At 42.3% G+C, this 27,246-nt stretch overlaps 2 protein-coding genes across 4 annotated transcripts in view; both read left to right on the plus strand.

The window, feature by feature from the left end:
- Positions 1 to 66: 66 nt before the first annotated feature.
- tlk2 (tousled-like kinase 2) lies at positions 67 to 15,426 on the plus strand. Of its 3 annotated transcripts, none has more exons than XM_056580386.1 (21): positions 67 to 190; positions 1,871 to 1,953; positions 3,331 to 3,402; positions 3,831 to 3,900; positions 4,008 to 4,051; positions 4,215 to 4,313; positions 4,757 to 4,858; positions 5,452 to 5,544; positions 6,415 to 6,525; positions 7,235 to 7,371; positions 7,579 to 7,731; positions 7,858 to 7,924; positions 8,027 to 8,124; positions 8,397 to 8,478; positions 8,953 to 9,044; positions 9,203 to 9,292; positions 9,462 to 9,631; positions 9,872 to 10,010; positions 13,331 to 13,442; positions 13,548 to 13,655; positions 13,912 to 15,426. In XM_056580386.1, exons 2-21 carry the CDS (start codon positions 1,873 to 1,875, stop codon positions 14,083 to 14,085), a joined length of 2,094 nt encoding a protein of 697 aa, XP_056436361.1. In that variant the 5' UTR covers positions 67 to 190; positions 1,871 to 1,872; the 3' UTR covers positions 14,086 to 15,426. The 3 variants fall into 3 exon arrangements, with proteins under 3 accessions (XP_056436361.1, XP_056436352.1, XP_056436368.1); XM_056580377.1 differs by having other exon boundaries at positions 181 to 807; positions 13,912 to 15,425; XM_056580393.1 differs by lacking the exons at positions 67 to 190; positions 4,215 to 4,313 and adding an exon at positions 197 to 807.
- A 1,043-nt stretch (positions 15,427 to 16,469) lies between these two features.
- mrc2 (mannose receptor, C type 2) overlaps positions 16,470 to 27,246 on the plus strand; it is a 36,204-nt gene continuing 25,427 nt past the window's right edge. Inside the window, exons 1-5 of the mRNA XM_056580415.1 lie at positions 16,470 to 17,340; positions 22,108 to 22,536; positions 23,974 to 24,147; positions 26,388 to 26,552; positions 27,064 to 27,177. Coding sequence (XP_056436390.1) covers positions 17,217 to 17,340; positions 22,108 to 22,536; positions 23,974 to 24,147; positions 26,388 to 26,552; positions 27,064 to 27,177 — 1,006 coding nt within the window. The 5' untranslated portion in view covers positions 16,470 to 17,216. The remainder of the gene's footprint in view (positions 17,341 to 22,107; positions 22,537 to 23,973; positions 24,148 to 26,387; positions 26,553 to 27,063; positions 27,178 to 27,246) is intronic.

Consider the following 27,246-nt stretch of genomic DNA (forward strand, 5'->3'; position numbering starts at 1 on the left):
GATGTAGAAAAATATTTAGCCTCAAACTACTTTTTTCCTCGAATGTATAGAAAAAAAGTAAATTGTATGGTCATGCTCATGTCGGCTCTTTTCAAGTGATACATTTGAGGAAAGGTGGGCGCTGTTTGGTTTTGAGGAATGGGCATTACCCAAAACAAGAGATTTGGGGGACAGGCGTGGACAGAATGAGGTGAGGAGGAAATACTTGAATAATCTCACGAGAAATTAGGAGATAGTGATTATTGTTTACATTTCAAAAACATGAGAACCAAACCGAATCGATCCGATTTCAAATTAAATGATAACATTGGAACCGCCATAACATTTTTTGCATAGGATGAGGAACGCGCCAGGTATCGAACTTTATTTTGATCGACATTAAATTCGGGACTGAAATCATCTCGCACAAGAGAAAGTGCCTCGCTTGAAGAATTAATTTACAGCAGATAAAAAAAAAAACACGCCGGGGCCAGAGGGTGGCCATTCTTTTGTACAAGATACCCGCTATATGGATGTTGTGGTTCTCGAAGAAAGGAATGTGATTGTGTGGGGATCCCCGCGTACGGAGTACTGAAAGGCGGGTTTGGGATACCCCCAGGTTTTCGAGGCCTCAAAGGGAAACCTCCGCTGTCTGCCGTGAAGCCCTGCTGCTTACCCGCGTCTTGATTTTGTAGAGTCAGTACGCGAGGGACGTGGTGGTGTATGAGGCCTGGCTTGGGAGTGTCTGCCTAGCACTGGGGAGAGACAACGGGGATATTTTTGGGCAGTAATTGGCTCTTCGGAGGACTACAGGCAATATTTATAAGAGTAAGTGTCTTACTGTGCTATTGGGTCCAAAGCAAATGTTGTAAACTGTCTGTGTCCCGAGTTTAAACATCGTGGCACAACACGTATTGAATGACAACACTGTATCTAGAATGTGTCTCTTTTTGACAGTCCAATGTTAGCATTTTAGCCAATTCATGCTAGGTAGCTGTGCAATTTTGCGAAAATGTACACGGCGATTAAAACTATATGTATTGTTCTACACTTCTGGACTATATATATTGCTATTAACAACCACTAGGACTGTTTTTCTTGGTTGATAACATGTCATTATCAATCAGTTAGCTTCCAATCTGTTAGCTTCATAAATGGCATGCTAGCTTTTAGCAAACGTTGCACGTTAGCTAATCTCAGTAGCTATGTCTAATCAATGTACGATATTTTTCTCGTGGTAGATATTCTACATCCCTTATTGCTGGTCATTGTAACTGGCCCAATTTACAATACGCAGAGACTATCTGTGTTAGGGCAGATATCAAAACTAATCTCAGAATACAAAGCAACGACATGCATATTATTGTGTACCTACTAAAGATTTGTGTGTAATTCAACTCAACATGTCATTAATATACGGCGTTTATTAAGCTTGACTTTGTGTAATAGTTCCACCATAATGGTCCTCTTACTGTGACTCGAATTAAATAACATGAGTTGTGTTGTGTTATCACATTATACTGTTGTTGCAAGGTATGTTCACATCTTGTTTGGAAACTACAATCTTACTGACAGCACTGTACTGATATTGTGATATTATTGATATTGTGTCTTGAATGTTCTGTTCTGTGTACAATTCTGTTTGGCAAGGTTTTTAAATAAACAATAATAGGGTATCATAAATAAATGCAAATGACACTGGGGGAAATATTTCGCCATGGTATCAGTGTCTTAGTTGAGTCAGAGCTGAGTGTACCCTATTCATATAGATGGAACCAGCCATGACTTAACACAGCCAGTACTTTAAAAGTAGTAATCGGTCACGGCAATGTAAATATGACAGCCCTGTCCCTTCTCCATAACCTATAACCTCAATACTTTGTCATTGCAGCCATGATGGAAGAACTGCATAGCCTGGACCCCCGGCGGCAGGAGCTGCTGGAGGCGCGATTTACTGGCGTTGGTGTAGCTAAGGTTTGTGCACAAAGTGTGGGATAGAGTAAGGTAGCCGACTCCTTTTTGTCACTTGTTCTTTGTGTCTACTTTTCTCTCTCTCTTTGTCTCAGTGAATTCACTGTTTGGCATCAGACAAGTTTGGCCCTGGATCCCCCCCCCCCCCCCCCCCCCCCTGTCTTTCTGTCTCTCTGGAGAAGGTTCAGCCATGTCTGGTTTCTTTGGCTTGTGTATGGAGTCCCTCTGTTGATCGCAATACGGCTGTATATGTGACTGACTGTAACTGCCAAAAAAGGCCAGAGACGGGACAGGAGCAATGGGAGGAGGTGGATCGGTGGAGACAGCGGGGGGAGGGGGGGGATGGGTGTAACAGAGATTGGTTGACCAGGTGTGAGTGGAGCCAGCGTTTTAAGGCAGATGAGGCTGCCTCCTGTATGAAAGTGATCTTGGAACAGGGAGAGGAAGTGGGGCATCGGTGCCAGGGGTGGGCACCATGCCAGCCATAGGCAGAACCGATCCGGGAACATGGCATGGCTGCTGCTGCAGAGAAAATGGCGGCTCCCCTCTAAGACATCAGTGGCACAGGCTTCCACTTTGATGGGGCTGTGCTGTTGGTGTTGAGGGATGCAGAGAGTGATGCGTTAGCATAGGGCTTATACAAAGGGAGGGCGGGAGAGAGAGATGTCGGTTATCTAAAAACCCCTGATACTGTCGGAAAAAAGGAGAAGGTTTATTTTTCCTTGACCTTGAATAACACTATCACATGGTGACTTTCCATTGTCAGTAAGTAAGCATAGCAGTAGAACGTGTGTAGGGGTAGAAGTTTGATATCCTGTGAGGCTTAAGAGCCAGCATGACTACGGTTGTAGCATACAATACAATGTAACAATTTTTTTAAAATTTGTTCCAAAGTCCCATTTCCCGTTAACCAAAGCAATGAAAATGTTCAGAATTGTGTTTGCTGCATATAGCATGGCATCTGTTTTCCTCCCTTATCGGGAGGGTGAAGAAGCGAACTGTAACAGGGAGGTGTGAAGAGCACACGGCTGGAGGAGGTATCGTAAGGTGACATGCGTATGAAGAAGCACACGGCTGTGCAACCATTTTAGGAAGGTTCAGCGAGGGAGCACTGGTGTGCTATGCTCTGAATGAATAAGTGTCTCTCTCTGATTGGGCAGTGCCTGCTGAATTCTGATGGGATGACTGACAGGCATCACCTTGGGAACCGGCATAAGGACTGATAGGCCTACATGCAGTGGCAAAATAATAGTGCTCTGCGCTGCTTCTTCCTCTTGTTTTATTTTTCCTCTTTATCTCAGATATTCCCTACAATATATTCACTACAAAGTGACACAATATTCTTATACAACCCCTTAACCTCCATGTTTTTCTAAACAGGGTTCTGGACAAAATGAGTCATCGAATCAGAGTCTGTGCAGTGTGGGCTCTCTCAGTGATAGAGAGCTGGAGGTGAGTGTCCCACAGTCACATGCGTCACATGGGTGGTATATTGATTAATCATTCGTGGAAACTTGAATTGTGTAGCCCACTTTTTGTTGGATTACGGTTTCAAGATGTTTTATAGCATTACCTCTCAACACATAACCTTAGCTCTAATCAGGGGCAAGGAATAGAAAATCTGTCTAAACCATTTGGGTAAAGGAAAATATTTTTGGGAGAAACAACACGTACATGGGATCCTTGATTGCTAGGAATGTAATAAGATCGTATTGGGTTGACGGTCCCGATTTTTTAAATTTATTCATTGTGATTATAAAATAAAATAGGAATGTTGCGGAATGTAATGCAAAATGATGATGGAACAATGGAAAGGATATTTCTGTATTATGTAATTGTATGCATTGATTTGTCTTACTTTGTAATGGCTATTTCAACAGACTCCAGAAAAGAAAGTGAACGATCAGAGGTCAAGAAAACGGAAAGCAGACCCTTTCGACGGCACACCAGGTGAGATCGACTGTTCTCTGTGCGTGGTTCTCTCTGCCCCATCGTGTTCTCGACAAGATACAGCGTACAAACCCCCAATCCTTAACTGATTGTTGTCTCTGTTCCAGGCAAAGCAGGCGCAAGGGGACACAAGATTAGTGACTACTTTGAGGTGAGTTTGCTGCAAATTGTCCCCATTTTTCTATGTTTCCTATGTACTCTCTTCAAAAGCCCAGGACGCCGCATAACTTTCAGTCCTCGTGTTTTCACGAAAATTTCGTTTTGGCTTCTGATCTCTTCGGCCTTGCTCACTGCACGTCCTCTCTTCCTGTAAGTTTGCGGGAGGCAGTGGCCCTGGTACCAGTCCTGCCAGGGGGGTTCCCCCAGTGGCTCGCTCTTCCCCCCAGCATTCCCACTCCAACCCCCCTGTCACGGTGAGCCTGCTTGCTTTTACCTCTCTTCTTCTGGCCTTCTTTACCTTGCTGCAGCTTCTCATGACACCATGCACTCATGCAGTCTTGAAGGAAAATACTGGTCTGGGTGATAAAACCATTTTAGCCAGTACATCACCGCATACCAATTCTGCAAGACATGATTTAGTGTACACAGCTTGGCCACAGAAAGTACATTTTATTTTAGTACTTCATGCATAGAGCGTGTATCAATCGGTTTGGAAGCGTTAATTTATTGAACAATATTGAACGTTTCAGAATAATAAGAATGGTATAACTGATTTAGAGTAATCAATTGTAGTAATTTGACCTAAAGTGAATGTTATCTTGTCATTTTTGGATGTTGTTTTTTTAGTTTACTGACTTGCTATTCAACCAATACCACCTTTTAACAAACCATTTTTATGTGCTTGTGTATCTCTTAGGTGCAGCAAGGAAGTCCCTCATCTATGGGTTCAGCTAACACTGAGCAATTAACGTGTTCTCTGAAATCTGTCACTCTGCAGTTGTTTCACAAAGCCACACAGGTACCTCGAATCTCGCCCGAAAATATCATGCGATATAATACACATATGATAGATTAATATCCAAATGAGGATAATGATTTCATATGAATTCATAGGCCAATATAGTAATACGTATTGCATGTGTCAATTTTATGTGGTTTTTTTATGTGCAGATGTCTTGGAAGCTAATTAACAGTGTAGATTTTCAGTGTAGACAACTATTTTTGAATAAACAAAGCATTGAGAACACAAATCCCCATATGTATGAAAATTGCTAACCCTTCTCTTCCAGGACTAAAAAATAACAACAGTGAATTATGTATCACTCTATCAAGGACAATTGTCCAGACCCATTTGAACTATGATTGAACAATAACAATATCACGACCAGTAGTTTTCAATTTGTCGCCTTCAGTGCTTTTCTGTAGCTTACAAACAAGTTTACATCAATAGTTACTGTGAAGTTGCCAAACTACATCTTAAATGAAAATAAACTTGTATCTATGTAGTTTTTTTTGTGGGGTATAAATTCAGCAGCATTATGTATTACCTTGCAAAAGTATTTTTGGTTTGTTTCATAACTTCTGTCTGTTCTGTTTTTCTCTGTCTTGTAGTCCGACCTTACGATAGAGAAGCTAACTGCAATGGAGAACAACAAGAACTCTGACCTTGAAAAGAAAGAGGGAAGAATTGATGATCTGTTGCGGGTACTAGTGTTTTCCTACAGTCTCTTAGATGTGCTTTGCCTTATGGGTGAGACTTAAGCTGTGTTCACACCAAAAGCGAAGCGATTTTTCAATTTGAGTTACTCAAAAGAACGTGTGAACCACAAGCATTTACTCACGTCAAGAACAAGGGCCAACGTTTCTTTCCGCCAGTTCTGGCCGAGATAGCCACTGTACTTGTTGTTGGAAATAAGAGACGTCAGATAACCCAACGCCGAGAGTCTCGATGCAGACGGGCCTTCATGACACAGCTTCAGTACAATTTCACACCAAATTTCAGTTTCTTTCTGGAGGCGACACATAAATTAGGTATTTCACGAAATGTTGTTCTTCACGTGAGTATAAGCTCCAAAAAATTGCCAACTTTATCTTATTGACCCACCCCAAAAATCTGCTTTGCTTTTGGGGTGAATACACTTTAAGTGGAGCTGCTAAGCGTGTATCCTGAAGTTTCCTTCTTGACAGTCTAAATCATCTTCTTCAAATGCCTCCGGTTGTCACCGATTGGGGTTGTCATCGCATGATGTTGTCGTATGGAGATGATAACAAATGTCCTCTCTAACTATATCAACATTCAATGGCGATTGGAATCCCCATTGATTGTCACCAATACCAATAATGACTGGAAACTTTATCATATTTGGAATTAAACCCTCTTACACTGCCGATGTTGATGCCCCGTTCAGCTTCACAAGGCCTTCAAATATCGTGTTCCTTAATCACAGAGCTTGACGGAAAAGTATACAAATTGTACACTCACCAGTAACCAGTGAGTGTACATTTGTTTACTCTGTACATGAACAGAGTACGTTTGATTCTGACCTTCCTGTAATTCTGCGTGTGTTGCGGCAGGCGAACTGTGACCTACGGCGGCAGATAGACGAGCAGCAGCGCATGCTGGAGCGATACAAGGAGCGTCTCAACAAGTGTGTGACTATGTCCAAGAAGCTGCTGATTGAGAAGGTATGTACCACCACCATTCATGCAATTCCCAATTGTGGGACTTTATTTATCCATTGTGTTCAATTGAGAACCCAGACTTGATAGTGTTTCTAAGAAAAATTTAACTGATATTGCCAAACTGACAAACTTGCCAGTCGTGCCCTTAATGGCCACAAACAGCCTGACCAATTCGCAAATGTCTATTAGTCAGGAGCCTCTCAGACTAATGTTTAAAAAGGCAGTTTTTCATAGGCGCAGTCAAAAATGCCTCTGGACTGGAACACGTGACAAATCCACGTTAGCCATCTTGGTTGTTAATGATGCTTAACAATATACGATGCTTAATACGATGTTATCGTATTAAACCCTCCCCGTATTAGATAAAGAGTTGTGAATGGCCTGACCCTGGCCAGACCTGCTTTAAATCGGTCTGAACAGGATGGGGGCCTGACTTCTATGCGAGAGCAATCAAACATTTGCAGATTTGTATGGTTCCAAGGCTAGGCTTCATGATGGGGAGGAGAAACATGCCATTTATTGGTTGAGGGTGCATCGTTTTGTTTTTTTTCTTATTTAATCAGCATCTTCAGATAATGGCACATATGCGCAGTTGCATTTGGACAGCCTGGCCCAGAGTGTTGAATATGGGAATAAGAGGATGTCGGATAACATGACTATGTGATGTCTGTGTATTGATTTCTTTTTCTCCTTATTTTTTACATTGTTTCAGTCAAAGCAAGAGAAAATGGCCTGCCGAGACAAGAGCATGCAGGACCGGCTTCGGCTGGGCCACTTCACCACCGTCCGACACGGGGCCTCCTTCACAGAACAGTGGACGGACGGATACGCCTTCCAGAACCTCATCAAGTGAAAACCTCATTAGCCTCTCTTCGGTCTCCTTCACCCCTTCAACTCTCCCATCTGCTTTGTCTCTCTGTCCCCCTCTCTTCCTCAATCTTATCCTCACCGACATATCAGCCATGTGTATTCGCTGCACTTGTTGTTCTAGGAATTTAATTGCGGCTATTTCTGACTTGTTTCTCTCTCCCCTTGCCGGACCTTGTGCGTTCACAGGCAGCAGGAGAGGATCAACTCTCAGCGAGAGGACATCGAGAGGCAGCGGAAGCTCCTGGCCAAGCGCAAGCCGCCCTCCATGGCCCAGACTCCACCCCTGAGCCTGGAGCCCAACAAACGCAAGAGCAAGGCCAACGGGGCAGAGAGCGAAGCGTACGGCGCCCTTCTCGCTTCTACTGTGTGTGTGTGTGTGTGTGTCTGTGTCTGTGTCTGTGTGTTTGTGTGTGTGTGTGTCTGTGTCATCAATGCCAAAAAACACACTGTTTTATATCCTCACAGGTTATCACAGGCAGAGTACCACGAACAGGAGGAGATCTTTAAACTGAGATTAGGGCATCTCAAAAAGGTAGGTGTTTTTTGCCTGTTCATTGTTCAAACGTCACGATGATGTCCGAATGTCCTTCTGGATGAGGGGACCTTTGTGTGACACCTGGCCTTCCCCTTGCAGGAGGAGGCTGAGATCCAGGCAGAGCTGGAGAGGCTGGAACGTGTCCGGAACCTGCACATTAGGGAGCTAAAGAGAATCCACAACGAAGACAACTCACAGTGTGTTGCTTTCATTGTCTGCAGTTCACCACCTTGTTTAGACTTAATCTATGTTAATTAGCCGTCTCTTACCGATGTCTATAAGATCAGGTGTATATCAAACTTAAACTGTACTAGATCACTCTAATATAAATATAATATCAATCAAGTCCATAATAGAAAGATATTATACTTAACTTGAAAAACACTGGTATGGCTGGTACTACACTAGATGGCTGCAGTGATTAGAATGCTATAGTAGGTGGTTATTTTTTCTTACGTTTCCCTTCAAGATTCAAAGATCATCCGACCCTCAACGACCGCTACCTGCTGCTCCACCTTCTCGGGCGAGGTGGCTTCAGTGAAGTTTATAAGGTGCTGTTGCCCTCTCAAAGATATCTTCCATTCAGGATAACATGACGTCTGGATGGACATCTCCACTGATATGTTTGTGTAATTGGGCTTTTGATGGGGGGGGGGAAGCTGTACTTCTGGATAATATACTTTTTTGATATAATATAAATGCCTACTGATATGTCAAGAGTTGTATTGTTATTATGTTATATGTTGTATATGTTATTCATAACTTTCCCTTATCACAAGAGATAAGCAACATTGGATGTTTTGTTTGCTAGATTAACAATGAACTTCCCAGCATGGTTAACATTCTGCCTGAGATTCCTCTGACTATTGTGCAATCATGTGAAGATTTCAACTTGTCCAATGTGACCCTTTCTGATAGTTGATGCGTTTAAAAAAAAAGTAGTATCTATGGTCCAGTGCCTCTGGGTTATAAAAAATTCCCAACAAGCTAAGAAACCTTCTAATAATTAAGCATTTGTGTTGCAGGCATTTGACCTGACAGAACAGCGGTACGTCGCGGTCAAAATCCACCAGCTGAACAAGAACTGGAGGGACGAGAAGAAGGAGAACTATCACAAGTGTGTGATTTGTTTTCTATTAATGAGGGGCCATTCTCTGTCAAAAGTTACATTAACACACTGTCGAAGTCACATCAACACAGAAAGTTGTGCTATTCACTCTGTGTTTTAAGATAATCTGGGCAAAAATATATCCTGTATTTTCCTCTCTGTTCCAGACATGCGTGCCGGGAGTATAGAATTCACAAAGAGCTTGATCACCCGCGGATAGTCCGCCTCTACGACTACTTTTCACTTGACACCGACTCGTAAGTCCTTCTCGTCTCTCGCGCTTGCAAAACATCTTCGGCCAGCTCTATCACGCATTCCTCAACCAATTAGATTGGAGCGTGGAATGAATATTTCTGAGGCGGTTCCAAACCACCCACGCCTCATCTAACCCTGCATTGTTTTTTGTGTTTCCGCTGTCTGTCCCAGGTTCTGCACGGTGCTGGAGTATTGCGAGGGGAACGACCTTGACTTCTACCTGAAGCAGCACAAGCTCATGTCGGAGAAGGAGGGCCGCTCCATCATAATGCAGATCGTCAACGCCCTCAAGTATCTGAACGAGATCCGACCGCCCATCATCCACTATGACCTCAAACCAGGTCTGCCCCCGACCCAACCCCAACAGCCATACCCAAGCTAATTCTACCTCCGTTGTTGTACATTAACCAGGATTGCAAATAAGACTTTATGACTGTTAAACCAAATCATATGTCGGTCAAGTAGAATAGGTAGGGCATTGTATTTTTGTATGAGGTAGATCCATTGGCCCGGTGCTCAACTGTGGGACATGGTAGGAAAGGAACACAAAATAGCCGTTTGTTGTTGTGATTGTGGTCCAGGTAACATCCTTCTGGTGAACGGAACGGCCTGTGGAGAGATCAAAATCACAGACTTCGGCCTGTCCAAGATCATGGATGATGACAGTTACAACTCTGTTGACGGCATGGAGCTGACGTCCCAAGGAGCAGGCACATACTGGTAAAAGATCCAAATATGTTTATCAAGTTAATTGATTACATTATTTCACATCGCTGATGCACACTTTTTGTTAATTTGCAATATCCCCGAAGCATCATAAGCTTAAAATTTCCGCTGTTTAAGTTGATAAAACAACAATAACGTTATAGATTAAAGTAACTATCTCCATTTTTGGTGTTATAAGCACTCAAATTTGGAGTTGTAAGCAGTCGCATTACCACCCCCACCCCCTGATTTACATGATTTTCCAATTACAAGACACCCCGTCATGGTTTATTACTTGTACTTTTACATTTCAATGCATACACAAATGGATATCGGTATGTAAAATAAATCCATAAACAAAAATAAATTTAACAAACACATTTCTGATTCACATGCAAATCTGTCTTGTTTTGATTAAATGAATTATAAATTCATAAATATATGAATTATTTTTTTGCAATTTTCATAGAAAATGTATTTGGCTGTGGTTACATTTATACAAACTGTTCAACTTGAATTTACAAGACGCTTTTCATTTGTGAACTTTGTGTGTGTGAACTGTCTGTATTTATATGTGGATTTTTGAGACTCTCCTGACGTGGCTGGCTTCACAAATGCATTTTTTTCAACAAGGAACTCTTAGCCAATCAGTCCCGCCTCCGAGCCTGCCGGTTCCCTCAGTCAAATGTCTATGGGAAATAACATGGGGGTTTTTGAATGATCGTACATAACAAACTCTTAAGGTGGCGAAGAAGTAAAAGCTGTGTCACGGTTTGAACTAAACACTTTTTTCCTTCTAGTTTCTGCCGGGGTTTCGGATTGTCTGTGCCATTAAAGTAATATATGATTATTAATAGTAATTTAACGGCAACGACATCCAAAAAGGTCCAAGTCACTGCAGTCATGTGATAGGCTGAAAACGAGGGAGGCATCTGATTGGCTACAGAGAGTTCCTTGTTGAAAAAAATGCATTTGTGAATCCAGCCACGTCAGGAGAGTCTCAAAAATCCACATATATATACAGACCAGTTCACAAACAAATGCAAATAAATTCACAAATGAAAAGCGTCTTGTAAATTCAAGTTTAACAGTTTGTATATAAATGTAACTGCATCCAAAATACATTTTGTATGAAAATTGTAAATATCTTTTTAATTCCTATATTTATGGATTTATATTACATTTATTTAACACAATACACATTTGTGTGTGCATTGAAATGTATTTGTGAGTAGAGTCATTTATATATAAATCACAATACATTTGTGAATCCTTCTCCTTCCCACTAGGGGACTTTTAAAGTTGAGGCCGATTTCAGCAAGTACACATTACAGGATGGGTCTGGACGAGCAGTCTTTGCTTGCTGTCGGGTCGGTGGTTCACACTAGGAGACTCAACATGCAGAGGCACACGCTTGAAGACTCCACTGTCCAATTATCTGCTCATTTTCTGAAACTCGCTTAATCTCGCGGGAACACATCCATTCATATTAGTTGTGTTTGACTTCCCTAAACCTTATCTGGCAGCACCGATTTCTAAATCGTGAATATAAACATTGCGGGGGAAAACCCAGAGACATGTACAGTCCATTTTCATGCCGTCTCCATGACTTCGTCCTGAGTTCCATAAGATGTTCGCCATGTTTGTTTCCACTGATGAAATTTATTGCGAGATAGCAATTGTGATTTGCAAGTGTTTGGGTTTTGAGAATCAAAACTTGGTTGTTTGGGAATTGATTCGGTCAATGTTCTGTGTGGTCTTTGCAAACTTGTTTCCTTCAAACACTAAACTATCAAAAGTTGAATGTTTCTTCATTTTTGTTTAGGTATGTGTGGTCCTTCAGGTATTCAAAAAATGGCCTAGTCTGTGCCATACAATGGGAATGAGTTCCACGAGTGAGATTTGTGTAACAGAGACCCCTCTGTAAGAGTTGGGCGATTAATCAAATTTTTATCGCGATTTTGATTTTTGCGTCAAATGATCACAAAACTTTTGAATGGCTGGATACATATCTGTACATTATTTTACATTCAAACATTTTTCTTTTTGACTGTTATGTGTATTTTTTTAAGGCTAAATTTCAAAGTTCTGTTACATGCCTGTTTTTCAGCAGGTTAGACAAAAGGACCGGTTGCTCTGGTAAATAGCTAGGCAGCCATTTAAGCCATTTCTAAAGTAAGAAAACTTGTCAACTGATTATCAGCATTTTAATCTAAGATATCCAAGCAATCCGTTACAAGTAATGGGGAGTTTGTTTCTTCCCAATTGCTACTGCCACCGTAAAAGCAGTTTTCTCTCATAGTCCCTGTAACAATACGCAAGTCAGACCTGATGATATCAAACCAGTGTGAAAAAAATCGTTGCCCTCCCGACTCTACAGGGGGTTGGCAAAATCTGATTTCTCAAGGCCGCCCACACCTCCGTACCATGACGGCACACTATGACGATCACCCTTTATTTTCTACTTCATCATAATATGAAACTCTAAGCAATAATTTTGCTCTGGATAATTTAAGGCTTCAACTAATTGGAACCAATTTCTATTGCTTTACAATTTTTTGTCTTCTTCTTCCTTTCAATGCAATATCAACTTTGATAATGACGTTAATAGGGGTGTAACGATTTACCGATGCGAATCGGTATCCGATTGGATCAATACTATGCGACTACATTGATAAGTGGGCCCCTGAATTAATAAAAAATGACCAAGAATCAGTCGTTGCACCGATTTAAACGTTGCAAATCGGTTGAGCAAAGCTTTAGCCTGATATCAAGACGGCATTTTCATCTCATTTCATTCCGTTTCCAGGAAGGAAACGAATGTGAGGAAGTGGACAGATCAGTTTGGTTATGTTTGCGGGAGCGTCTCCACGTCTTGCTGAAAAAATAGCATTAAACAATACAACATGTCTGAAAATGGTGAAACGATTGACAAAAGGGGAATATTGACAAAAGCCTCACTATTTTTTAAATTGCAGCAATGAAGTCTATAAATATAATAGACATGTAGTTTTAAATTGATACATTTGTCTTCCATTTCCCCCCCATGCCATAAAGAAACAAATATATAACCCTAAGATTCCATGGTCCCTATACCATATATCTATTTGAAAGTAGGAAATGTCTCTTTTATAGAAGACTTATTTTAATGAATAGAAGATGAATATTAACTGTATCAGATTGAATCATATCTCATCGAATCACATCGAATCGTTCCGTATTAACATGTATCGTCCTTGAATCGTATCGTAGCGCATGTATCTACATGCGTATCAGATCGTCCTATACAGGAGAGATGCACACCCCTAGACGTTATTAATATTTTGATTTTTCAGGTACCTGCCCCCAGAGTGCTTTGTGGTTGGCAAGGAGCCTCCTAAAATATCCAGCAAGGTGGATGTGTGGTCAGTGGGAGTCATATTCTACCAGTGCTTGTATGGTCGCAAGGTGAGACAAAGCATTAAGATCCCGAGATCCCCATGTGAGCTTATCCTACCCTCTTCACCCCTCATCTGGGAGCCATATTTGATGCGAGTGTGTTTCTTCCCGCAGCCTTTCGGTCACAACCAGTCCCAGCAGGACATCCTGCAGGAAAACACAATACTGAAGGCAACCGAGGTGCAGTTCCCCCCAAAGCCAGTAGTCACACCTGAAGCAAAGGTAAAGAAATACCTACCTCAGATGGGCCACAGAACTCGCCACAACCCAGCTATTGTCTGTTACCAATGTGTAGAAGGGATATCACCCGATACAGTGTCCGTCAATCAGTGCACAGAATTTTTGTCCATCTTATGTCTTTAAGCTGTGCTCCCTGCGGTTAACTTCTCAACTGCTCACTCTATATTAAAAGTATTCTCCTATTCACATGTACATCCGACCATCATTGACATTCTGCACTTGTATCCTCCCTGCCCAGGCCTTTATAAAGCGCTGCCTGGTCTATCGCAAAGAGGACCGCATCGACGTGCACCAGCTGGCCAGTGACCCCTTTCTCATGCCCCATATCCGCAAGTCGGTGGCCTCCTCGGGAGGCTCGGGCACCGCCATGGCGTCCACCTCCAGCTCCTCCAACAGCAGTGCTTCAAACTGAGCCCCCATCTCCATGACGTACTGACCTGAGCCGTGGTGGCGGTGGGGCCGAGAGAGAGAGAGAGAGGGAGGTGGAAGTATCAGCCTCGTCATCCCCTCCTCAGCGGTGTCCCACTTTGCCATGTTGCGATGAAGAGAAACGACCCCCGTTACTGGCAAAGGGGAGGGTCACGTGATGCGGGGGTCACGGAGAGGGGGATTGTGCTAGGGGTTGGCCTCACCAACCCGCAACGCCTCTATCCCATGTGTCCGACCAACCCATCCCCCCTACACCCTCTCTCCCACCCAACAGATCAGGGTGGAGTTGGTCTGGGGGTCAAAGCCCTAGACTACCCGGCAGAGCAGGGGGGGGACCGGGCGTGATGGCACGTTTGGTGAGAAGTTAGGGGTTCTGCTTTTGAGATTTTATATTGTTATGCTAATTATTTCCGGAGGAGCAAGAGAGCGAAAGAAAATACTTTTTAGAAATGCTTCAGCTTGAAAGAAGTTGACAAAGCCCTCCAATCTACATGTAAAGAGACAAACAGGCAAACCTAATACACACGCGTATGCATGAACTGCTCTGGACCCAGGTCCATTTGAGCCCCCCCATTTATTTATTTTTTTCAGTTTCCCAAAAAATGATTTGCTTCCTACACCCCTGAACCCAACCGGGAGTGCCAGTCTATATGCCTGTAAGTGTACCGAACCTAAAGCCTGGTCCTTGTTTTAATTCCAGAACCAGACTGCTTGTTAAGTGGGCCGGCAAAGAAGCTACACTTCTCCACCCATCCACCCCTTTCGCCCACACACCCCGCTCTCAAGTGTCCTCTCAAAACTCCTGTGACCAAAGCTTGCAACTTCCAGTTGGTGGCAGTGTTCCACTGGATCTTGAATGGTTTAAGAGTTCATGTTGCTTGATATGAAGTGGAAGATGTTGAATCATCCTTTTTTTTTTCGTTTCTTTTTTATTTTAAATCTTCGATTTTACCAGTTTCATGGACCCCATTTTTTTTTCAAGTTGCCTTCAATGAGAGCTGTTTTAATTGGTCTCTGTTCCATAAACACACTTATTTATTTAGTTATGTTTTAATTTTTCGCCATTGAAATGCAAGGGACTGGTTTACCTTATAATAGTACTGTTTGGCGGGGGACAGATTGGGCCTTAGCAAAGAATTGCATCAACCATTAAATACTATTGGTTAAAATTTGTATTTTGTGGTCTTTGCTTTTATTTCTTTGCTTTTAATGCTGATTATGGCAACAAATTCTGAGCTAGCCAAAAATAAAAAAGGACGTGTTGCATAAGTTTTATTAAATCTCCAAATGGTAATGATAACTTCAGAGCACACGGACACATTGCAGCTCGAACCGGGAACTTTTCCATCTGCGTTTAACTGTTACGTTTATTTATTTACATCATGTAGCCTATATAATATTCATCGAATATATTTCTTGTGTTTGATTTCACGTTTTACCTTTTCGTTAGTTTATTACATTTTCAAACCCACCTTCTGGAGAAACAATTCAGGTTTATTATTGCCTGGTGTGTCTTATCGGCTAAAGTGGCGATTATAGGAAAAAGAATAACGTAAGAATTACATAAGGCCAGTGGCGCAACTGCCTACTTTCTGGGGGGGTACTTTCTGCACCAGGACAGATATCCGGTGTTTTTTTAGAGGCAGCCTTTCGAAGATGCTCTGCCAGTGTAACATCATGCCGTGCTATGAGATCAAGGATACCCAGAAAACTTCCATTTCTAGGATGTCCTAACTGTGCATTTTGTCCCCCTCAGTGGCAGGTTTCTTTCTGCAAGGGAGAGTATGCAGTCGATCACTCTAGTCAACAGGCTCTCTGCAATTCGCTATTTTACCTAGGCATAAGCGGGATGCCAATTCTTTCCACATCAGATAAGCATTTATGTGGTAACCACTTGTTTCATGGTGCTTCAGTATCTTTGAAAAGACACTGCCAGTTATTATACCCCACCACAAGGCGCGTGTCAGCAACTCTAGCTTCACCAAAAAGCTTACAAGCAAAACAATAGACTGTTAGAACTGTTGGAGTACAGTAACCAATAGGGGTGGGAAAAATAATCGATCCTTTGATGCATCGCAATACTGTGTAGAACGATTCAGTCTCGATTCAGATACGATAATAATCTTTATTTTTTTGTATTATTAATTTATTAACTTTTGGATTATAAACGGAGTATTAAAGTATCAACTTTATAACTCCGTTTTTACTGGTTATATTGACATAAAACAAAGACTTGCATAGAGATTGAAGTAAAACAAAATAACCACAAACAAGTTCCTATCTTTTTCTTCCCCACACGGCGCCCACTGGAGCGCCGTGTGGGGAGGAGGGGGGAGGGAGGCGAAGGAGCGGGGGGGCGCCTTATCAGTGACGTCCCTCTGTTATTGATCATCGCGATATTCCATCGCTTTGGCGCCCCCTCTGGTGCGGCGCCCCTATGCGCCGCATATAGTGCATACCCACTTTTTGCGCCAGTGCATAAGGCTTTATTTTAATAGTAACTGTTGAGCTGTATACCTGGGTCAACTTTGGAAGGCGGATAGAACTTTCTTCGCGGCAGAAGATTGAAGTAAAAGGAAAAGGCACGTTCGTGGATTTTGATGACGCAGCGGCCGCTCCATCCATTCGGCATGAGAGCTAGGCGGAGAGAGGATCCTGAATTGCAGCGTTATCCTGGTCTACTGCAAGGCAATTTCCGGTATTTTAATTTATGTTAGCGTTGTACATTATATTGTACGGCAGTTAACATTCCCCAGAAAAATAAGAATAAGGTCAAGAACGAAGTTAATTTCTTCCCGAACAATTTGAAAAAAAGTAATATCCGCAAAAATATAACGAAGATGTCCTTCCTTCTCGATCTCGCCTCTCAGCAGTTAACCCATGCAACTGAAAGTCCCGCCCTCTCTCGCCAATAACAGTAATTTGGAGCATCCCGTTCCAGGCGTTCCATCGGGAGAAGAAAACGCTTGTGAACGAGGTTAGCAGGGATTCTACTCATCAGGATCACTGAGCCCTATCCGTAGTCTCAGGCCACTAGTGGTCTGCTCACTGCTCTGCATTCTCGCCGCAATAATCCGTCCAGAACATTAAACAAGTTCAAACCGAGTTTTGAGCATGCAACATCACGACCGTCGCCGGAATGAGGTTTCACGCACGACATGGAACAAATACCAACTTTTCTACAAATGCACTTTATATTTATTGATATTTTGTCTGGAGCTCGAGAGGAGCGTGTCAGGTAAGAAAAATAAAGTTACACTTCTTGCTTTATTTACCTACAAATTGTAATTCATGGAACTTAATGCTAGCCGTTTTCTGTGTATTACAAAGGCACGTTTTCTTTCTTTAAATCACGGCAAACTATCGAACTATCCAAAAAGGGGAACTATTGTTACCCCTTTTTGGATGCTCGGTAACTTATGCCACGAACGAAAGTGCAAATTCTAAGTAGAACCAGATGTGAATAAAGGAGGGGGAGGGTCAGGGTCATTTTTATTCATTTATTTAGTGTTTATCTACTTTTATATCAAGTCTGCGGAGTCATATTAAAGTTTATATTTTTGTTTATTTGAGTCGTTTTGACGGATGTTTATAACCTACTCCACATTTTGAAGTGCCGTAGACCGACGCCGTATTTGGCCCCCCACGGGCAGATGTGACCTTTGCATCCTGTTATAGACTGCAATTAGCTTCAGTGTTCCAGACCGTCCATGTCAGCTAAAGCTCACAATAAATATTTGCCCAATTATATACCTGCCTGCAAGTTGTTGTCAATAGCCTGGTGGTTACTTTGTACAAAGATATTCTTAAACTAAACAATTGTGTGTTGGCATAATTTGATCAATGATAATAGATAGACCATATCGTTTTTCATCAGGCTCAGTTTTATTCGGTATCCTTACCTAAATACGTTTTGTTTGGCAAGAATACAATTAAGTCATATTAAAATAGTGGTTGGCTTGTCATTTCCCCTTAGACCTTGTGCAGTACTGCCTGATGTTGTTGATGTGCACAATAATGTTCTGCCACTCAGTGGAGGGATTATCTGGCCCATCTGTGCTTTGGCAATTATCTCCTAATGAAATAAATTATTGGTGAGATGTGATTTAAGATAGTGAGGCAAGGTGGGGTTTTTTTACGCTGGTATTGGTATTCTTGAAAATGTATTTGCATTGTGATGACATCAAAGTAAATCTTTGGCTTTCTGATATTAAGTCAAACCCATTCTGCCTTTCACTGGCCTTCCTACCCGATGTAAAACAGCTAGGATAGGATTGTCCTTTCCATTGTTTATTCCGATATGGACCACCAGTCGATATTGATGTGCAGTTCTAGGTCACACTGTCCGCGTTTCAATTGAATCTAAGTAGGCCTATAGCATGCCAAATATCCAACAAAAGTTTCCCCAAGGTAATCTATCAAATGCTATGTCAATTCTGACCAGTTTTATAAACGTAACAAATCAGCTACAAACCACACACTTTTTGTTATCTCAGAGAGGCTTGACTGGGCTTACTCAGAAGAGTAACAAATTAAGCCGACTGCAAGGTCCTAGCTGTTTGCTAGTTGCTATTTTTTTAAAACCAACTCGTCAAATTACTCCTTCTAAGTATTTCAGTCAATATGAAGATAAAGAGAGTGAGAGAAATAGAAAGTTGATATGTAGGTATAAAGATAAATGGAAGGATGGATTGATAAGTAAATAGGACTTTTAACAGAATGTGATTGGTCTAATTCTGCAGAGGGGATGAGGGCTTCGGGGAAACTCAGCCCCCTCTCGGCTGCCCACGCTGGTGGTTCTTGGCTGCCGGCATTAGCCTGAAAAACAGACTTTCGTGCACAAAAAAGAAAATAAATTACAGGAAAGAAAGAATAACAAAAAGTGTGACAGGACAAGAAGAAGCAGGAGGGGGCAGAAACAGTTGAGCTCACAGCAAGGGGGGAGGTTAAGTTTCATACGGTAGACACCAAGGTTTAAAATCTGGATTCTGGAATTCGTACTTTGATGCTCCCGAGAGGCTTTTCCAGCCAGATCAAGGCCAAGCTGTTCCTTTCCTCTCAGGAGTTTCAAGCCACACTCTCCTTGCCTCTTTTTTATACACAAGCTTGGGGATGGAACTGAAATTAGAATTTAGCATTCAGTTTCCTCACCCTGCTAGCGTTTGGCAAGATTGAACCAAGATGGCCGCTAGGTGAATAACCCTTTCTCTCTTGTTTGACTTTAAAAACAACAAAGTGACAGTAAAAGCTTTATAAAAAAAACACAGGGTGCAGGAGACTATGGGACTCCGTAATTATGTCTGATTACACCATGGAAGGCTCTGTGTGATGCCTTCCAGCCATTGTCTTCTGCTGCTTCAATTTTAGACCCGAGAAGGCCGGCATGGGTTGTTAGGGACGCACACACACATACTCACCACAGCTGTGGCATGTGTGGCAGTGAAGAGACTAGAGCGGGATTACTGGACATGTAATCACGCAGTAGGAGTTCTATTGCACTCATTGTTTAAAACTGAAGGAAGCGCCAAATGTCACCAGTTTGAAATGTTAAAGTCGATCAAAGGAGCGTGGACTTCAAGGGCGGAAGGGGGGTTAGGGTGGGGGGACTGTAGTTTGTAGTTCCCACGCCTGTGTGTGGGATTAAAGTGTTCCTATTCATTTTTAAAGTGCTATGCTGTCTTTGCACCTACCCCAGCTCCAGGGCGTTTGCTGGAGTTTCCGGTAGCGGTGAATCGAATCAAGGAATGCATGGTCAATCAGACTCAGCTCCAGACTTGATTTAGCAATGATGACTCAGACTTGATTTAGCAATGATGGTGGGGGTCCCGGGTGGAGAACGAACCATGAAAGAGTGAGACAGATTGACGAGATATGCAAATATTTGATTAATCTGGCATGACACACAAAGTACAAAGACAGCATGCATTTACCATTTCACTGATATTGAATCGTATTATCGTACGCTCGCTCACTAAGCCTCTTCCCCCTTCACCACTCACAGTAATTGAACGAACAGTGAGTCAGCGACTAGTGGGTCTGGGAGGAGTTGAGTCTGAGAACAAACGAGACGACCGAGAGAGAAGAATCCGTTCGGTTCGTTCTTGTTAAAGATTTGTTAATTCAAACTGATTTGGTCGCAAACGACCCATCACTATTCCATTCTCCGATATCTGACCGCCAGATAGAGACACCAGTACAGGCCTGTGTACATTTTTCCCAGATCGCCTGGCCAGATCTATAGTCCTGTTTTAAGTACTAGTACAAGAACAACACGAGGGAGAGAAAACCACATATTTGAACGGAAGGGTGATGGTTTACTTTTCCCCAAATTCCACTGACTTTGGTGAGGGTCAGAGGTCCCTCTTTGTTATTATTCTGTCAAAATTCTGTCAAAACAAAATGTTACAGTATATATATAAGATAAGAAATAAAGACAGAAAGAAAAGGAAATAAGAAAAGTGGCACATGAAGTTTCTGGTCTGGGGCCTCATTACAGAAAAAATTCTAACTTCTCATCCTAATTTAAGTTAGGGACTCAAAGATAGGAAAAATCCTAACTTCCTATTACAGAAGCAGCCCCGAGCCTGTTGGCCGTTTACTATCTTATCTCCGCCCTCTATCTTATCTTAATTTAGGTAATCCTAACTGCTCTGTAAATCAGATTCAGATTTCGATCTGCAATCGTCAGTTTCTGAACTCAGAATGTGCATGTGATTGATAGAACGAGTTGCTTTTAACATTAACAGAGACTGTTAATAAAGGATCTTTGTTAATAACGGCAAGATAGTTGCACTGGTACGACGTCATGGCGGGTATTGATACAGGGAACAAGAAGAGGAGTTATAAAGTAGTACAGTAATTCTTCCCCCAAATTCAAATGTCTTTGCAGGCGATAAAAGGAAATTAAAATATGATCAGGAAAATTTAAGAAATCATACGCGGCCTCGGTAGCCTTTCAGACATCACGTTTGTGTTGTGTTGATTCTCATCTTCATTGTCAAGCAGACCTACTAGCAGTGCTGCTGCCATTTTTTTCAGTTAGGCCTAAAAAAAAATTTGTTTGGTTCCGGTTTCCGACCGACCCTGTCAATTTATGTGTGACCCAAAGATTTATTTTTATTTTTATGCAAACTAAAATTACGTTTTGGTACAGCACCTCTTCATTCTGCAAGGATGAGCGAATTTTCTCGTTTTTAAATGAAAACAACCTACCTATCATTCGCTGCCGCTGGAAAAAATACAATAAAAAAATAAAATAAATTCCCTACCTACCCATGACCTCAACTGACAACCAACAGGAACCAAACTTTTTTTTTTTTTAGGCCTTCTTGACAGTTATTTTTAATTTAGGACAGGGTGTATGGCCACCTAACTTAGGGATCCTAACTTGAGAAATTCCTAACTTAGGATAGTTCTGTAATGGATAAATTCCTATCTTAAGATAAGATAGGATTTCAGAGTTAGGAAGTTTCTGTAATGAGGCCCTGGTCTGGTTCCACAGGTCTTCAGCTCACAGTTGATAACTAACCCTACCTTTCTGATGCAGCACTACTTCTCGCCACCTGTTAAAACTTAAGACACTTTTTACATTTAAAAGATGCTTCAGTTTCCTCCTTAACCGCTAACCACTGCCGTCTCCACATTTAACCCTGCTCAACTGTAACCCACACACTGAAGGGTACATTGGGGGAAGACATTAAAGGTCACACTAGAATAGAATAGGCAAGTTAATAAGTCTAGAGTCTGGACTCTGTGCACAGGGGAATTATTCTGTGGTGATTGCCATCCTCAACACAATCAAACTTGTTTCACCGTTTACTTTAAATTAAAGTACAGTCACATAAATTCAGAGTGAGAGAGATTATCAAAACTGATCAACCCGGCTCTCTTCTCAGTCGAGGATCTGTTCATATGAATATTAATTTTGACCCCTGACCCCCCTCCACATTAGCCATCTATAACTGTGTCCTATGTTTTGCTGTTTCCTCCCCTTTCCACTGGGCAGAGAGTGTGGACTCTGATGTGTTTGCCTTCTACCACACGGGGGCCAAGGCCTGCTTAGGAGTGAGGGACCACTCCCTCTTCATGTCGCCATCCTGCGACGATGACACCCATCGCTGGAAGTGGGTGACCCGCCGTCGCCTCTTCAACCTTGGCTCCTCACTGTGCCTGGGCCTGACCACCGGCAATACCAGCGCGGAGGATGGGGTGAACCCCACACTGGGCGTGTACACCTGCAGCCGCGAGCCCCACATGGTGCGCTGGACCTGGCATTGCAGTCATGTGCTTGACCACCTCAACAGTAACCTGTCGATGAAGGTTTTATCGGCTGCGAGTAAAGATTCTGCTCTCACAACCACCGATGTCCCGGAGGTGGGGATGAAATGGCAGCTCCATGGGGAGGAACAGGACCTTTGCACTAAATCGTACCACGGTAAGTTAGCTAACGCACGTTTTTTCCCCATGTTAGGTTATTTGGGTCCTGTAGCATTGTTTGTTACCACGCAGTGTCACAATTTTTGTTGCAATGTGTACGATTGAGCCTCTCCCAATAGTAGGCTGGAGCCCCCTCAGAATTCCAATTCTAGTTCTGTCCAGTCAAATTAGCTGTGCAACGGTATGACGCAAACTAGTGCATCTGCTGTATGTGTGGGTTTGGTTTTTCAGAGTTTCGATAGAAAGATTCCTCCTGTCAACAAAATATGTTTTTACACTGCCAAATATGCCCGTCTTATGCACGCCTTTTTTCCCGGCATGGTCTGTGCGTTTACACTACCCGAGGTCAATTGCCGGCTTGAGCTAGCACCCCAATAAACACATAAACCCTAAACACATTGGCGGTTTCAATCTGATGTAAATACAATTAGACGGCTCCGCGGGTCCAGGGGCGGGACTTGGGAAGCAATTAAAAACATGTCAACTGCAACTTTTCGAAACACAAAGATATCCAACATTCTCAACAAATCCTCAATGCTTTCTCTGCGAATTGGAGGAATATGTCAGAATTTAGCCAGCCATTGGTCTTTCAAAGTAGCTGGTGTTTGCCCAGCCAGTGGTGGGGGAGTACAGGGAGGATTGAAAGATGGGGAGGGGCTTTTTATGAGGACTTCAGCCACTTGTTTTACACGTCTGCTGCCCTACTTTCTGTACTGCCCTCGGGAGGAGGGTCCACCTCTGTATATTTTGATAATGTTGTGTATCGCTCTAGAAAACTCTCTCTCTCTCTCTGTCTCTCCCTCTCTGTCTCTCTCTTGCTCTGTCTATCTCTGTCTTTATCTGTCTACACACCCGTCTCTCCTTCTGCCTCTGTCTGTCTCTCTCTGTCTCTTTCCCCCTTTGATGCTGTTTCACTTTCTGCTCCCATCTCTCTCCCTCCCTCTCGCTCTCGCTCTCTCTCTCCCTCTCGCTCTCTCTCTCGCTCTCTCTTTACTACCCTTTTCTTCACACCCAAGTGGAATGCAGAGAGAAAATTGGCAACCTCTGGGCATTTAGCTCTGCTCACTGAGCCATTGGGAGTTAGTTCACCTCTCTGTGTGTGTGCATGTGGCCTCATGAAATGACCGCAATAGCAACCTTATCTCAGTCTGTACATTTGTTTTCCTTACTGTTTTACAGGAAAAGTATTTACTTTCCTTTAAGGGTTGTTTGAGGTAAATCTATTTTACTTTGTCACTCATTGTGCCTTCTGCTGATCAGAAGGGTCTGCAATTGATGTGGTTGGATTGTTTTTATGCAAAATGTTTTTTTGATTACACAAGGCAGGGAATAAACACATGTGGTTGTACAGTTCAGGAATGTTACGTTTCTGCTGCTAAATGCTGTGATTTGATGTCTTTATGCTGTTTTATTCCTAATTTTTTGTACTTTTCAGAGATTTTCACAATCCAGGGGAACACCCAAGGCCGTCCTTGCTACTTTCCCTTCCTGTACAATGGAGAGTGGTTCCACAGTTGTACTGCCGTTGGTCGGGAGGACGGACATCTTTGGTGCGCCACCACCTACGACTACGGCAAGGACGAACGCTGGGGCTTTTGTCCTGTCAAGAGTGAGTCAACGTTTCCCACCACCTGGTTTTCTACCTCTCTCTTAGCTCCAATCCCAAAAACCTCCCCTCCCTTTTTTCTTTTCTTTTCTTTTGAATGTTCCTACCTACCCAGTGCTCAAGACTGAAGCCCTTTTCACACGTGCAGTCCAGGTGTGGAAATGAACACCCGCCACACGCCATTTGCGGGTGGATTTGTATGGTGGCGGGTGAATTGTGTCACTTCACCCGCCACTGTGTCGGGTAATACCAGAGAATGTCTAATATGAGGAGAATAGGCACTCGCTGGTTAGTTCAGTTTTTCTTGACTGGTTGCAGTAATAATCTCTGTCCACGCGGGGTGCTCGCAGGCGAGTCCAGAATGAATGGGAGCAATGTAATTTTTTGTCAAGTAATTTGAAAGTTGCGTTCAAAAGGTGGGGCTAAGATAATAAACTCAGCTGAATATTGCATTTTTTAAGGTCACGTATCTGTTCTAAAAAGGCGTTAAAAAAAACGAAATGTCAGAGGTACTGCTTTACAGCAGTTTCTGAATCACTTCCGCGTCATTCCCTTTTCTCGTGGCATCCGCAACGATAACACCAGCTGTTGGAGGTAAGGCTTTTTTTTGCTTAATACACGAGTAAGAGAGTTTTAGTGAGCTAATGTAAAAAAAAGAAATGCGCAAATTTTTTACATATGTATGTTATTTACAGAGAGTGTTTTTTTTTAATCCTCACTAGTGCCAATGATAAAGCTTTTTTTTTTTAGTAACGACATCGCTGTTGATTTCTATCTAGTGCTAGCTGCTATCAGCTGGCTGGCTGCTGGCTGTCGGCTGAATATCTATCTTTCTCCTGAAATAGAAACCTGGATTTGAATCATAATTGTAAGAATGCATAAACTTAGTTTACATCAGTAAACAATCTCCTAGAGAGCACAGTGTTCTGTTGTACTCCTCATGCCTCTTCCTTTCTTGATCTCTACAGACCTTGATGCTGTGATAACGGACAAGCCTTCTTCCTCTGTCCTTTTTCCCTGCCTCTGTTCAGAATGTTCAGTGTTCTTAAATCATTTCTCATTTTTTTGTTTATTTACTATTAGTTACTGTTCTTATTGTGTTCCTGTTAGTGTGATGTTTGAATAAACTTGCCTGTTGCTATGTTGGTATAATGTTTGTATAATTACTGTTTCAATGTGACCTAGACCATATTTCTCATTTAACAAACATGTGTAGCTTATAATGTGTTGCAGGGCAGAGAAATTAAATTCAATGGCTTAAAACAAACCCATCTGTAAAGATCAGTGATTGCATAGAAATAAATGACAAGTGGTGTAGATGCCTCTGTGCAACAAAGATCGGTACAATGGGGCGTATAGGAAGTACCTAGGCTCTTCGTAGACGGGCTCTGGTAATACCAGAGCAGATACCTGTGTATTGTTTATCATATGCGGTAAGAGTGTAACGTTTTAAACTCAGTTCCTTGGTAGAACCCACTTACAGTAAAAATCACTTCTTCTGATGGAAAAAAAAGATGCGTATGAAAAACACTTTTCTTATCTATTGTTACTATTATATTGTTTAAAATGTACGCATATATTAAAAATATATATAGCGTATAAAAAGGGGCTGGTAAAAAAGATGAGTGGCTGGTAGATTTTTTAATCTATCTGCCACAGTGGCTGGTGGGCAAAAAAGTTAATTTCCATCCCTGGTGCAGTCTTACCATGCAAAGTTCCAGAAGATTTCCTGCATGGGGTCTTGTGCGAATTGGACCAGGAATCCATATTTTGGGAAATCTGCACAGGCAATTTGCTTGCCAAGGACCAAATAATATTTCCAGAACACTGCCTGTACAGCTGTGTTTTGAATGAAAGCAGCACTTAAAGGGTTATGTCCGTCCGACCTGAGGCGCTCACGTAGAGCGAGCAAAGCAATTATAAGACCCCGCTGAGGATGTACTTCAAATGGTGACTGTTTATCTGGACTCACAAATGCTTTCAGGTGATCCGATAACAATCGAAACTGGACAGGTTCCAAAATAGGCTTGATACTCTCAGTCTGCATGTTTAATTGCATTAATGGCATGGCAAGTGTTGCATGTATGTATATATATATACACATACATGATCCCTTCAACCCTTTATCATTTTTATTTTTATGGTTCCCTTCTAACCACTCAAACACATACTTTACTCATATTTCCTCAAAATATAGCTCACGATCTAACCAACATTTTTCATTTTTCTTTTACCAATGTCAGCCAACAACTGCGAGACTTTCTGGGATACAGACCCGTTGACCGACAGCTGCTACCAGTTCAACTTCCAGTCTACGCTTTCTTGGTACGAGGCGCGCGTCAGCTGCCAACAGCAGGGGGCAGACCTGCTGAGCATCACCAAGCTGCATGAGCAGACCTACATCAATGGTAAATGTCAGTGATGTATGATAGGATATTATGTGATATGCACGTTTAAAGGTCAGCTAAAGCCCCTGATCCCACTGGTAAAATAAGGGGTGAAACATGCAGTACCATGTGTTTAACCATTAAACCCTTATTTGGGCATGTTGATCTGAATTAAGCACATGGAGGACTGGCTTGTACGGTTTAACTGCCTGTCCTTCCTAGATGCTAGTATTTCTGTCACATTGTGTGGCTTGTACGCTACATTTCACAAATGCAAAACATTATCCGAATACTCCTAATGAAGTATATAAAGAGGTCATTTTGCAGGAAAACAAACAGGCCAAGGCAATGACATTTTCTGGAATGTCTCGAATCATTGCCTGGAATTAATAATAAAAAAATCTGTACGACCATAACCAAGGTTTTTCTAAAGGAATAATATTTCAAAACTTGTCGGTTAACCTAAAATAAATCATAATAAAGTCCCTCACATGTACTTATCTCCAAAGATGTTTCATTTTGCCGTTGATAGGTTTACTGACTGGCTACAGCGCCGCTCTGTGGATGGGCCTGAACGACCTCGACACCAACGGAGGCTGGCAGTGGGCTGACTCTTCCCCCCTCAAGTATCTCAACTGGGAGTCTGGTGAGCCAGGCAACACCGCCTGTTTAGCTGTGCAGCTGAAACATAGATAGGTACCGCAACCACAAAGTT

This window comes from Gadus chalcogrammus, chromosome 2, assembly GCF_026213295.1.
Source record: "Gadus chalcogrammus isolate NIFS_2021 chromosome 2, NIFS_Gcha_1.0, whole genome shotgun sequence".
Classification (NCBI taxonomy): Eukaryota; Metazoa; Chordata; class Actinopteri; order Gadiformes; family Gadidae; genus Gadus; species Gadus chalcogrammus.